The 14,508-nt window shown below is 49.9% G+C and overlaps 2 protein-coding genes across 2 annotated transcripts; both read left to right on the top strand.

Moving 5' to 3' along the window:
- Positions 1-4,127: 4,127 nt before the first annotated feature.
- GH1 (growth hormone 1) lies at positions 4,128-7,507 on the top strand. Its single transcript, XM_005439430.2, is given in 5 exon segments — positions 4,128-4,458; positions 4,460-4,492; positions 5,212-5,328; positions 5,718-5,879; positions 7,226-7,507. Coding segments are annotated over 5 exon segments (639 nt in total). The 5' UTR covers positions 4,128-4,332; the 3' UTR covers positions 7,427-7,507.
- Positions 7,508-8,086: 579 nt separating this feature from the next.
- On the top strand, positions 8,087-14,438 carry RDM1 (RAD52 motif containing 1). The gene is made up of 7 exons (XM_005439485.3): positions 8,087-8,189; positions 9,164-9,343; positions 9,732-9,854; positions 10,330-10,492; positions 11,054-11,152; positions 12,211-12,299; positions 13,694-14,438. Exons 1-7 carry the CDS (start codon positions 8,103-8,105, stop codon positions 13,796-13,798), a joined length of 846 nt encoding a protein of 281 aa, XP_005439542.2. The 5' UTR covers positions 8,087-8,102; the 3' UTR covers positions 13,799-14,438.
- The last annotated feature ends 70 nt before the right edge of the window (positions 14,439-14,508 follow it).

The raw sequence follows: 14,508 nt of genomic DNA on the forward strand, positions 1-14,508 counted from the left end.
GCCATGGGGATGATGGGGTGTGGGGCTGGCTGGGCACCCAGTGCCAGGGCTTGGGGGGTCTGGAGCAGCACGGGCAGCACAGCGCGGTGGGTTGGGTGGGCTTGGCAGGACAAGGGGGTGATGAGGGCTGCGTGGCTGGAAGCCTGCCCCCACTCAGAGAGGCCACAGTCGCTGCACCCCTATTGCTCATGACATTTTGGGCTCCAAGAAGAAGCAGGCAAGACTGCTCCGCTTCCCAAAACACTCAGCAGAAGAAGGAGGGTAAAATTGTGAGCAAACAGGGCTTTTCCGCAGGGAACAGCATGGCCCTTTTTTTACCAGTAAACCACCTTCATGGAAAACTGGAATTCAACCAAAATAGCATAAAACAAGCATTTTAGGATTGATTTTTACTAGTTAAATAAAACTATCCCAAATTTGTTGCATGCACATGTATACACAAGTTACTTAAACATGGTTTACTTATAAAAATGATTAATTAAATAAATATTATTCACAGTGAGAAAAGTGAAGGGGCTGTTGCCAGTTTCTATATTTGCCAAGGACCAGCAGAACTCATCCCTCCATCCCTTGTTTTCAGTTACGAAATGGAAGTGGAAGGCGGATTTTCTGGCCTTCCCAATTCCAGACCTTTTATCTCCGCTCTGCGTAAACAACTCATTCAACTGACACTGAGTAATACGAAAACGAGGAGAACCTGTCGTTTGCACCTGGAGAGGAAGCCACCCGTGTCAAAAAGCAGTTTCAGAATGCCAGTTCTGCTCTGTGTGCACGGCCACCCTCTCAGCCCAGGGCTTCAGCTTCCTTCAAAATGCCAGAAGCAAATAAACGTTTCTGTAGTGTTAGTGGTTTATTTAAAATGTTTACACATAGTTTCTAGGGAGCCTGGAGACAGGGCATTGTTTTAGTTTTATATTGAGATAGGTTTGTATTTAAAATGCTTTGAATGTAAATAAATCTATTTCAGTATATATAGTCCAGGCTCTGTATTTTGTCCAGATTTGCTATCCCTACCACCAGCCAGATGGTTAGACAGACTGGGTTGCTGTCCTGGACCTCTCCAGTCTCATCTTTAGAAATGGGTTCAGTCAAACTGAGCAGTTCCAGCTCCAGTAAATAAAACCCATCAGTCCAATCTGACAAGGAATATTTACCCTCCCGGGTCAACCGTCACTTCAAACCTCCGTCAACCACGTCGCTGCCCACCAAGGAGCGGGACTGGGCTGTGGGCCAGCAGCCGGCTCCTCTGTACTGGTTTCGGCTCACCCACCTGGCTGGGAAGGTCCTTGCCACATAAGCATCCCAGGCTGGGGGGTCACCAGGACCCAGGGTGTACACATGCCTCCAAAGGAGAATTGCTTCACTTGTTTAGATGCTGCTGGTGATGCTCAGGGTAAGGCAGGTGGACATGGGCCCATCCTGCAGAGAACTGAGGGGTTCTGTCTCGTTCAAAAAAGAAAAAGGAACTTGGAAATCACAGTGTTATGATGAAATGCTACTTTGGGCCGCAAATGCAGGCATTTGAAAGCTAGAAAAATGCCAAGCTGATATTTGAGAGCTGCTTATGCAACTGTAATTCTGCCAGTGGCATGTGTTTGCCCAGCCCAGCGCTTCACAGTCACGCACTGCCTTCTCCACGACACTTCTGCCTCATTTAATGCTCAGAGATGATAGGGAACAAACCAAGCCTCAGGGGCACCGCCGAGCCTGGATCATCCTGCTATCTCCGTGCTTGGCTGCAACATAAAAAAAGTTGATTTATTACCACGCTTTTACTAACAGAGATAGGGAGGCAGCAGGGCAGCAATGATGGGCAGGACTCGGGTGCAAGTTGCTGTACCGACCTAGCTGCGGTGGTAAGAGCATCATCATTAACGGGCAGCAGAGCCTGTGCTGGGCTGGGGTGCCTGCTGCTTTCCTCATCTCTGACAAATATTGACATATTTAAACACGACCTGGAGTAGAAAAACACACCCAGATGTTGCTGGCTATTGGGTGACGGGATACCTGATAGCTGCAGGACCCACTGTTCCCTCTTCTCTAGGGACTGACATTTACTGTGCGACACCACCACGTCTCCAGCGAGCAAACACCCGGGGGCTTCTCGGAACAGACCGAGCTCTCCCTGGCATGTTTATTAACCAGCTCTTGCACCCTCTGCTCCAGCCACCCCGGCGATGATGCTGCCTCTTGGAAACCAGCGCCACGCCAGGGGTCACAGCAAACGCAGCGCCCAAGGCAGCCACATCACCGCCCTGACCAGGGAGCAGTCCCTGACACCCAGAGAAAGAGCCAAAATCGTGTGGTTTGGGACAAGCAGTGCCTTGTGGGGAGTAAAAGTCCTTTAAGCCCCCCCTGGAGCTGCCCATCCAGGTTCTGTCTCAAAAGCAGGGATAGGTGTGCTGTGACCTCTCCTCTTCCCCACCTCCCCTACCTCCTGTCCACACCAGCCCTTTGCTTAATCCGGAGACACTTCACGTTTGTATCTCAGGCAAGAGCAGGAGGACACTCATCACCAGATCTTCTCCCAGCCTTGTCCAGCTAAGGGTGTGAGAAAACTCCCAGAGCTCTGGCACCTGGATTTGCAGTGGGCAGACTGGTACCCAAACAAGCACCTGAGTACAACAGCTCTTTGTCACACTTACAGCAAATAGGCTCACCAAAACCGTTTGCTGAACTTTTGAAATTTGGGTAGAAATCGCACAAAATTACTTGCCAGCAACAGGGTCCATCTGACTATCCATCTAGCTCTATCCCCGCTAACAATAAAGGGGAAAATATTCTACTTGCTTCAAGTCTCCCAAAACATCTCCCAAATGGACCAGTCAGCCCTGTTAACTGCGGGCCAAGGCTGCAGAGCCAGGCAGGAAAATCAGGTGACATGGCAACTTCCACCATGAAAAAGCACTGATCTGATTTGGGATGGGTCTTCCAATGATCAAGAAACTTTTATTTGCAGTAAACAGCAGAATATGGTGAAATCATCCAGCACTGATTTCATCCCTAGGCAAACAACCTCCCCAACCTTTACATCTATGTATAAATGACTACAATTAGGTAGCACCATTGCGAACACTTGTGCATTTATGCACGGAGAAAATATAGAGAAGTTGTTGTGATCGTGAACACATATATACATTTTAAACAAACCCCCTGCTATATAAGGGGTGGCTCACCAGTTTTCTTTACCAGCCTAGATGAAAGGAAGAAACAATCACTGTCAAGCAACACCTGAGCAACTCACCAGGCAGAGATGGCTCCAGGTACTTTTCTTTATTTCGGTTTTAAAGGGTTGTCAGTGCTGTCGCATGCTGAGGGTGATGGCAGATGATGCTGGGGTGGTACTGTGGTTGGCTATACCACATATATATATATATGTGGTTGTGGTTGTGATGGCTATACGCGCTCCCTGCCAGCCCTAAATTAAAATGTGGCAACTTAGAAATCAATGAAAAAAAAAATACCTTTCCCTACAGTGTGACTTTAATCCATGAATTAACTTGGGCAGTCTGTAGCCTAAAGTGGGCAAGGAGAGAGGGTGGAGAAGATGAAGAGCAAGGTTAAATCACAGTTATAACAGTTGTTGTTAATGTAAGTGTTGGCAGGGATTTTAAAACTCATAAGCAAAGTTTAAGATGGATCAGGATGATGTCTAATGCCTAGGGCATTCCTCCACTGAAGGGCATTAGTCTGAGATCAACTTCATGGTCTTTGTAAGCCCAGGTGGACACTTGTGTGAGTTAGCTGTCAGGAGCTGAAAACCTTTAGGCTTGACAAAGATCACCAGGTTCTACAGGCATGTCCCAGAGAGCAAAAGCAGCTGGTGACAGCACAGGGAACATCGTCAGCTCTCATCCTAGTGAAGGCTGACGGCCGGGTTCAGGTCAGCAGCACTGTGTAAACCAAGGCTAAAGCGAGGGACCCCCAGGTCCTCACCAGGTACTCACCATCCCCTGCTTGCTCACGCAATGAAGGCGAGTTCAGGCTGCTTTTCTCACGAGGGCAAGGCCTACAGAAAAACATGAGTTAGGAAAAAACACAGGGACACGGACTAGTTTTCATGGAGCAACAATGACTCTTCAGCCAGGAAGACACTGCCTGTACCACTGGCAGCAGCAGAAGCCCCGAGGGCACGTCTGGTGAAAGGGGACAGGGGTTTGTTGGATTTGGGGGGGGGCTACGCTCACCCACAGAGCCCAGCAAGACATCCAGGAAGGTGAGCCCTGCAGCCAGCACCGGGAGAAAAGGCTGGGACTTAATTCCCAGTGCCACCCTCCGCCTCAGCGCAGTCACGAAGGGGCTGCTAACACCTCTCCGCTCTGCTGCAGGGTCATGGTTCTCTCCTCTCTTCATTGCTGTGATCACTCTGGGACTGCAGTGGCCGCAGGAAGCCGCCACCTTCCCGGCCATGCCCCTTTCCAACCTGTTTGCCAACGCGGTGCTGAGGGCTCAGCATCTTCACCTCCTGGCTGCTGAGACATACAAAGAGTTCGTAAGTGTTGTGGCCTCCAGCCATCTCTTCTGCATTAGCCTGACAGTTTTAAGACTGTGTAACTTGCTAGAAACAGACTTTTGAACTATGGGTGTCTTCTCTGTCAGCTCTTGATGAGGAGAAAGGGTCTTCATAGGATGGGACAGGCTATGTCCCATCAGCCTGGACCCTGTCTCCTCCTCTCAGCTCTGCCCCACCTCTCGTGCCGCACAGTCCCCTCCTTCGGGGCCATCGCTGCCCACGATGCACAAAACTACTGCTCAGGGTCAGCTGCCTCAAAAAGAAACCCGGCTCTGACAGCAGTGGGAGATGGCATGAATATTTTGCCAGTCTTCACTGTGTTGGTCACCTTTGGCTCTGGGTGAGTCTGAGTGCTTAAAACTCTCCAGTTTCTGCTGTTGGCAGGAGCTGGCAGGAGCTGTCACTTTGGCAAGAGCTGTCCCTGAGGCTCATCTGCTCCTTGGGAGAACCTGGTCCAAAAGTGTTTTGCATTAGGCTTAGCACCTTGCCTTAGTGACAGCAAGACCTTTAGGTCTGGTAGCTATTGTGCCGACATGCAAACTCCTGCTTCCTACCTGGCAACCCTGTACAGAGACACCTTATGTCTCACATTTATTTCTTTGCAAGGAGTAACCATTCACGACAGCTTAGGAAAGTGTCTATGGTCTTCTCCCAGCACTTGGGCAACAGATCTGAGTGTATTTGGGATGTCTCCACAGGAACGCACCTATATTCCAGAGGACCAAAGGCACGCCAACAAAAATTCCCAGGCAGCATTTTGTTACTCAGAAACCATCCCTGCTCCCACGGGGAAGGATGATGCCCAGCAGAAATCGGTAAGTTCTCTCCCCCCAGGGCAAGCACAGGCCTGCTTGAAGAGCCCAGCTGTGCTTCATTACAGGAACTGAGGGTTTCCATCTGTGAGCACTTCAGCGCTTCATTCCTCCTCACCCTTTTTTACTATTTAAACCCTGCATGAAGAAAGACAGACTCTTTGGGCTTATGCTATAAATCATATTCCCACCCCAAGGATGAGAAAAACCGTTGTCTGCGCAGCACACGTGTCTGGGTGGTGCTCTGCAGCTTCCAAACTTCTGTGCCTCTGATGAAGTTGCAGCACATCTCTGGGTCACCTCCAGGCCATTTCAGAGGGAGCAAGATGCACCGGTAACTCTACCAAATACCTCACCTGCACAGCTTTGATCCTTTTATTTCTTAATTTCAGGACATAGAGCTTCTTCGGTTTTCACTGGTTCTCATCCAGTCCTGGCTGACCCCAGTGCAATACCTAAGCAAGGTGTTCACAAACAATCTGGTTTTTGGCACCTCAGATAGAGTGTATGAAAAACTAAAGGACTTGGAAGAGGGGATCCAAGCTCTGATGAGGGTAAGTTGCAGCATGTAGCATGACTACAGAATAACAGGGATATCCTAGACACTGGGCACTCAGCTCTCGGGGTCTTCCACAAGATCCAAAGGCTATGAGAAATCTCCCCACCTTCCACTCTGAAGACCAGTGGCATCCTTTGGACTCCGCTTACCTTAAGAAAATGGGATCATGACACCCTGTTGCACATGTTTCATCACTGGGGACTATAAGAAAACACATAAAAAATGTTAATAGCACTGCCATAACCACTCAGAGCAGTACAGACCAGGAATATCACAACAGTCCCGATCCAAAGTCTTTCTAAACCCAGCACCAAAGAATACTCAGTTGCTTAAATCTGCTGTACAAATGGCAGCATAATGTTTGCTAGATGTCCATGCAAAATACTTGAAAGTGGAGTGCATTTTGCAAGGTTTGCAACCTGGCTTTAAGGACTTAGGACATCTTATAAAAACAACCTGCATACAGATGGAAGCCTAGGCTCTGAAGTTTCTCTTGGATTAATACAGCACCCAGGCAGCTGGTGAGAGCTGGAGCATGATCTTCTTCAAGGGTCACTCTTGAGTTTTGCTTTGTTGTTTTAAATGAAATAGCTTATTATCTGCCAGGACACCTTTTTCAGTTATGCTTGCTCTATAGCTCAGTCTATCTGCCAGCATCATCATGTAGCTAGAGCTCTGAGACCTATAAGAAATGAATCTGGGCAATTATTTACATCTTCTGGCATCTAAGTAAGTCTGAAAGTCAGGCCCTGAGAGTAAGCAGAGATCTTCTGTCCTGGCACTTCGGCTGAAGTATGTGTATCAGCACCCTTTCCAGATTTTGCTCGCCATTTGGTATGTGCTTGGGCACTGGGAAGCAGCACACAGAAAGTAGACAAATAATGACATTTAATGCATTTACACTTTCCTTAACCCAAACTGCCCTGCGTACTGTGCCAGCTGGGGAGCAGAGCAGGGCAGGAGCAGCAGGCTGCAGGTCTCGGCTCCAGATGCACCTGGCTCAGGTTTGGGTCAGAACTTTGTTCCCTGGGAAAGGGAAAGAAAAGAGAATTATTTGCCTGGTTCCCCATCTCCTTGGCTAGAGCAGCTACGGAGAGAAGACCCCACAACTCCCCCTTATTTTATGACCCCACCAGACCCGCTCCTGCCTCCCTCCAGCTCCCTTCTCCCTGCCAGCAATTAGTGCAGCATCACCCCTGCGCAATGACCCTTCCTGTAAATGCATAAACTCCCCAGTACGTTTGGGGGGGGGGGGGGGGGAAAGACCCCCAACCTCCCCTAAAGCCGGCTGGGGGTCTGGGCGCTGGGCCCCTCATCCCCAGCACCTCCATCCCCTTGCAGGAGCTGGAGGACAGGGGTCCACGGGGTCCCCAGCTGCTCAAACCCACCTACGACAAATTCGACATCCACCTGCGCACGGAGGATGCCCTGCTGAAGAACTACAGCCTGCTCTCCTGCTTCAAGAAGGACCTGCACAAGGTGGAGACCTACCTGAAGGTGATGAAGTGCCGGCGCTACGGCGAGGGGAACTGCACCGTGTGACAATGTCCACCCTGGCCCCTGGCCGGCCACCGCTGCCCCGCTCCTGGGGAGGAAAACCCAAGAATAAACCCGTTACCTGCCGACAAGGCTCTGGCTTTTGGGGGGCTGCAGGGTGGGGGCTGTTATGGCTCTGGCTTTCGGGGGGCTGCAGGGTGGGGGCTGTTATGGCTCTGGCTTTCAGGGGGGCTGCAGGGTGGGGGATGACATGGCTTTGGCTTTTGGGGGGCTGCAGGGACAGGCAGTGGGGGCCGACAAGGCTCTGGCTTTTGGGGGGCTGCAGGGGATGAGCTGTGGGGGACCACATGGTTCTGGCTTTCAGGGGGGCTGTGGGGTGGGGGATGACACGGCTCTGGCTTTCAGGGGGCTGCGGGGTTGGGGATGACATGGCTCTGGCTTTTGGGGGGCTGCAGGGGATGGGCCATGGGGACTGACGTGGCTCTGCCTTTGGGGGGCTGCAGGGACAGGCTATGGGGTCCCACATGGCTCTGGCTTTTGGGGGGCTGCGGGGACAGGCCGTGAGGGCTAACACGGCCCTGGCTTTGGGGGGCTGCGGGGGCTCGGCAGGGACGGGGCGGGTGCGGGGGGGCTCCCCTCCCCTCCGGGCCGGGGGCGGGGCCGGGGGCGGGGCCGGGGCCGGGGGCGGGGGCGGGGGCGGGGCCGGGGCGGCAGCCCGGGCATGGCGGAGGTGGTGGAGTTCCGGGTGCCGGCCGGGAGCGCCCGCACGCTGCTGGTCTGGGGGCTGGAGCCGGGGCCGGGGCTGGAGGTGAGGTAGGGCCCGGGAGCCCCCCACGATCTGGGGAGCAGAGCCCGGGTTAACCCCCCCAGGGCCACAGGAGCCCCCGCAGCTGGAGGAGCGGGGACCGGGATCCCCCCCCCAAGAGCTGGGGAGCAGAGCCTGTGATCCCTCCCAGGCCCAGAGGAGTGGGGGCCGGGACCCCCCCCAGGGCTGGGGAGCAGAGCCTGGGATCTCCCCCGGAGCTGGGGAGCAGGTCCTTGGTCCCCCCCAGAGCAGGGGGTGCACCCTGACACCCCTCCAGGGCCAAGGAGCTGGGCCCAGGACCCCCCCAGGGTCCCTCTCCCCCCTGGAGCTGAGGACCCAGTTCCCCCCCATCTGTACTGATGGCTTCACCCCCATCCTAATAATACATTTTTTAATCCCTCCCTTCTATTTTTTATTTGTTTGCTTTTAATCATTTTTTAGTTGCCTTGTCTCCCTGAGGCATGCTGCGGGCAGGGCATCCCCGAGGGGGTGTCAGGCCCCCGCCAGGTGATTTCTGCCCCTGTGCCATGGCCAGTTTCATGGCCAGCACAGCAAGACCCCTAAGCACCCAGCACAGGGTTGAAGCCCTGGAACAAAACCCCGCTCTGCCTGCAAAATACGGTGCTAACGTTCCTGCATCCATGCAAAGGATGGCAGAGAGCAAGAGCCATCTGGGATGAGCGTGACGGGGCAGAAAATCCCGTGTCTGTCTTTAGTGTCCTCCTGATGCAGAGGCTGGATGATAATGGAGATGAGATATCATCAGGGTCAGAGGCCCAGCCAGACTGAGCTTATTTTTAGGGAGAGATACTCATCTTCAGCCTCACTGCTTATTCCAGGGCTTATCGCTGTTCAACAGTACTAAAAGCTTTCCTTGTTTTCTAGGTAATTAGGTTTTGTGGCTGTTTCTCAGTCCCTGGAGCACCCATAGGTATTTCAAAAGACTCTGTTTTTTTTTTTCTCTTGTTTTTTCTCAGCATTCCCTCTTTTTGGTGTTTTCCAAATTCGGGCCACTCTACTCCGTGCGAGCACACAGAAATGCCGCTGTGGCAGGGCCTGGGTATTACGCCATCATCAAGTTTTATTCAGCTGGAGATGCCAGCAGAGCTCAGCGCACATGCAATGGGAAAAGGCTGTTTCAAAAATCTCCCTTGAAGGTAAGCAGAACGGCCCCAGGTGTGAAACCTGCAGGACTCAGCACTGACATCCAGAAGCAGGGTAGAATCGCACTAAATGCTTGTTGATCTCAGTGATGCTTCCTGCGCAAAAAGTTTACTGCCTTGTGGCTGGGCACTACCACCATGTTGACATCCTCACCACTGACTCCCAGGTAGCATTTAAGCAGTAAAAGGGCAGCATCCCTCCTCTGGAATAATTTGCAGGGCCCATTCATGGGTAAAAAATATTTAACACATGTCCGAAGCACACATGCAGTCAGGGAATATGTTGTCTTCAGATGAGTCTCCCAGAGCTATCAGTGGTGTGCTTGTAGTGGGAACCTTACAAGCAAAGCCTGGCTAACAAGGGTTCTTCTTTCCTGGACAGGTTTGCATTTGCGCCAGGCAGAAAGGGTTTCAGCAACAAGTCCTTGGTCTCAACAGCAACAAGTGCCAGCAGCTGGCCAACCACTACCTTGGCTTTAACGGCTGGTCCAGTCGCATCATCACAGTAAGGGGCCCTTTATATTCATCTGTCATCTTTTCCCTCATCCTCTCCTTAATTAGAGTGGTTGGTGGAATAAGAATCGTCCTCAAGTCAACAACTAAGAGACAGCTACAGGAGCTGAGTTTTGGACCACAAATGGGGGTATTTTGAAAGCCTGGAGAGAGAAGATTGCTATGGGTGAGGGCACTGGCTTGGCCCTGTTAGTAAAAACAGGGGCAGCTGTGATTAAAGCAGTGCAGGGCCTGACAGTATTCTTCATCTGCTGGAAGTGGCTGAGATGACCAAGACTCCCAGAGGATGAGGACTGTGAGGTATTTCTAAAATAGGGTCAAAATGGTAAACATCCCTGCTCTGCCTTCACCATGTGCTTCTGCCTTGGAGTCACATGTTGTGCAGAGGTGGTGGTGCATAGGCCTAGGTGATCATAACACACCCTTCCTGTTTAATCGAAATCAATTATCTGTGGTCTTCCCAACAGCTGCAGAATGTATCTGGTTTTGATGGTGAGAATGAGGAACTGGGAAAGACATTACAAAAGCAATCTGTGAAATACCTGTGTGCTGTAGAGGTGACGCTGCCCAACCATGGGGTACGCACCAGGGGAGTTGCTCTCGGCGAGGCAGACGTGGAAAACAGTGAAGGTACGTTTTGGATGCAGCTGGAAGTCTCTCAGCAGCTGTCACAGACACTGGTCGCTCTTGCTTCTGCACAATTTGTGGGTCTGATAAAGTGCCTGAATTTAGCTGGAGGCAAGGATCTGTGCAGGGCCTTGTGAGCTACTGTGCTATGCAGCGAGGGATACTGAACGTGCCACTTCCCTCCCTGCTTCACACCAGTATCGCTTTCCTACCCTCTGTTCTCTCCCTCTTGCCTGCAGCAATATTCATTCCCCATCACAGACACTTCTGGTGTGAACATCCATGTGATTGTGCCTGTGGCACAGCTCAGGTCCCAGCGGGGCTCTGCCCTGCCTGCTGTGCTGGGCAGGGTCCTGACACAGCCCTGACGGTGGTGTACCGCGGTGGGTTGGCACACGAAGCCCCTGTGAGGGTGCTGCCATACTGCCGATGAGTCCGGAAATGTAAGCGGCTTTCTTATCAGATCTGTAGAGCTGTGTTTGGTTACGTTTCCTAGCGCGATGCAGCTGGCGTGCTTCATATGCAGAGTGTCAATATCAATAACATGCTGCTTGTCATGTTCAGATCCTCTCAAGTTTGTCACAGCCACAAGAAGAGTTCAGAAACTCGCAGTTGGGAAAGCCTTGTCTAGTGCCTTTCAGAAGATACTCCTTGTAGTCTTAGGTAAGGCCTAGTTTTGTATTAAGAACTGGGGTGTTTGGGCTAATGACATTATAACTTCCATGATAATTGATATGAATTCTTTTTCTCTGAACCTTTCTTGGGATTTATTGAGGCCTGGGAAATTTCAGGCAAAATTAAACTTGTGTTGTGGTCTGTAATGATTTAACAGAGTGGTTCCACCCTATGGGCTATGTGAGTGAAAGGAAAATCTGAAAGGAGGCCAGATTTTTTTAATGATAAATAACTAACTGATACTCCAAATTCCAAGCCTGTAAACTCTGGCAAGGAGAGCTTTTTAACACTACATGTCCATGCCGAATAAGGACGTGAGGAATTTCTGCTTCCAGGAGTAACATGGACTGAACTGCAGCACTTTGCACGTTCCTGTCCTGGTTCCAAGGCAGCCAGGTGCCGTCAACAGTCCATGCCCCACTGCTGTGTTCAGTGTTACTTCTTTGAGGCTACTATCTCCTTGTGAGTTTTTAATCACAGAAGGTGGCTCTGTGCTGACCCAGGAACTGCCACACCTGCTTTCTCTGGGTTCCAGGTCTTGTGCTCTCTGAGCTTTTAGGTGACATCTGTTTATGTGGTGTCGGGGTACTTTAGTCTTTTAGGCTTCTCAGGATCCCTGATGGGGATCGGGTCAGTGCCACTATCCTCATTTTACAGAGAGGGGCCTTTCATCTGCCAGATTCCTCCCCCGAGTTCTTTAAGGTGTTCCTTTGAAAGGTGGATTTCTGGATTCAGATGTTTTGCAGTGCTTCCTGCCTTCTGATCTATGCATACAGAGAAACCAGTAATTAACATGCTCAGTCTTCTTCGTAGATTTCTGCTTCCTCAGTTTCAGTTTCCACTCCATCTAGTAAGAGCCATCTGGTTTCCTGCAGAGAGGGCAGGCAGGTAGGCTGGAGAAAGAGGCACACGCATTCAGGCCAACCAGCCACTCGCTCTGGAAGTCATTATGAAGCACAATTGTCCCATTTGGAGGTCCAGGTAGGTTTATTGTCATTACACACAGTAGGAACTAACCACATCTCTGGCTGTTTATTCTGTTTCAGAGAATGGGAAAGTGGCCGTGGAGTACAATTCCTCCCAAGAGGAGCCCATAGACTCCTTAACAGAAGAGGAACTGAAGGGGCTTGTTCAGGTAAAAGCCGTGGATATTTAGCTTCTGCCCAGGACCTGTATGTTACATCTAGGGATTGGAAGTAACAGCTGTTAACTGTTACAGCCTCTGACATCCTCCTTTCACGCAGCAATTGCCTCGACTTAAATCCCAGGAAGTCATTACATCGTGGAATTGTACAGCACACTGAGGCTTTAAAACTCCTACTTTTTGAGGTATCTTTGTACAGAAATGCATGTATTTTTTAGACAGCACAGGCAAGTAAGCAGTTAGTGTACAGGACTATTACGGTGCAGCTTGACAGGTCACACACATGACAGCATCCAGGACCGCTCTTCATGGAATATGTGAAAGTGAAAATCCTGGTAAAGTCACAGTAGGTTAAATCAAATTATTTTTTTAGTAAGTTGTTAAATTAATCAACCTCCCCATCTAGAAATGCACTTCATATACTTATTCTTACCCAGAGGGAACAATTTAGTGAAATCCCTGCAGGTAATTGTGGGATCTGTTAGCATGTGCCGCAAAAAAATACCCTGGTACAACAGTAAAACTTTAATCATTGTGCTCAGTGAGACGAGTTCTGTGTGCCAGCAAGTCACGAGCAGAGGATTTTCATCCCACTTAGTTTGAAAACATTGCTAGGTACCAGGGGAGACCACTGATACGGCACTCTTTGAAAGCAAGCATCACTCTCACATGATGCATCAGCACCGTGCTGCACAGTGTTGAACCCCTCATGCTGTGTGCATGGAGGAAGTGCCTAACGCACCTTGTGACACATTATTCCATTTGATGGCACTGAGTCACCTAGTGTCCACAGGCAAAACTATCTTCCTCTCTTACTGAAGAGCAGCAGTAAAACAGGAGTATTTTGCTGTGTGAAGTGACTAACATCCGTCAGATGTTTTTTTGTTCATTGAGAAAATGAAATTTCTGCTGGTTTGTTCTCTCTCTGCATTTTCCTCTGTGCAGCCCCTTCTATCTGACCTCTTCTAAACCCACAGAGAGCTGACCTAACATGTAGTGATTGTAAGAGAAGTGAGCAGCAAAGTGAAACAGAAAGCCTGCTGCTTCTCAAACCTCTCTTTATCAGAAGAGTCATCCCTGCCCTCCCATCCCTTGTGATGGTGTGTGGGAGGTAATTCAGTGCGCTCTCTCCACAAGGCACCTTGCAGCCTGATAGGAAGAGGAACAGACAGGAATTTGGAAGGACTTGCTCGGGAGGAGGGATGCTGGGTGTCCTTTTGGTTCACTGCCTTGTGACGTTGGTCAGTCTTTCCAAAGCAGAAATGTTCCCAAGTTGGTAAATTCTGTCGCTTGTAGGTGGTAAAAATACATTGTTTCCAGGTGCAGAGGAATGAAGCTAAAATGTGGTGTAGAGAAAGAAATTTACTCTTGATTTCTATTCCCAGGTCAATGAATTGTCCTTGGCACAGTTTGACCTCGAAGAAGAAGAAGTTTTGTCTGATCTCAGTTTTGATGATGAGCTCCTTAGCTGGGACATGCCATCTAATTAGTGCAGCTCTGTCTTCAGATCATTTCCAAAAGTTCTGCAGTGTTTGATTAGGAATGAAAGTCTAACACCATGAAATGACATGCGCGTCATAGCCAATGTTTTCTTTTTCTCCAAATACATAACAGCAAAAGAAATGGGCAATAAACCTAGTGTTACTAAAATTAAGCCCAAAAATATATGCTGTTTTTGGAGAGGAAGTGTTTTTCTGTCAGCTTATCCAGGTCAGTTATATATGGAAGACAGCTTAGCTGCGTGATTATTATTTAGACAGGGTAACAGATATGCATAGCACTTACGGAAAAATAAAAGGAACCAGCCCTCCCTGCAAGAACCTACATACAGTTCAGGTTCTCTCTGATCTGTAGGAGAAAGCTGGAGACAGCAGAAGGTATCTTACCAGCAGGAGTAGCTGTGGTACTTGCATATGCCTGCACAGGCACAGAAAAAAATATTTCTCTTAAGTGAAAATTCTTTCAAAGAAATAAACCAAAGTCCTGTAATAATGTGTTGAGCCACTTGTGCCACTTAAGCCACCTGTGCTGAGCCCCAGCTATAAGTAGCTGGGATGTTATCACTATGTAAAGCAAAGATTCTTTCTAACTTTGAACAGATTTTTCATTAAACTAAGTAAAATTTTGTAACCCAGTGTGATGAATGAATCTCAGAGGCAGCACAAAAGCAATGGGAAGGGGCATCAAGCTCCCCAAATCA

The sequence above is a fragment of the Falco cherrug genome, chromosome 20 (genome assembly GCF_023634085.1).
Source record: "Falco cherrug isolate bFalChe1 chromosome 20, bFalChe1.pri, whole genome shotgun sequence".
NCBI classification, from domain to species: Eukaryota; Metazoa; Chordata; class Aves; order Falconiformes; family Falconidae; genus Falco; species Falco cherrug.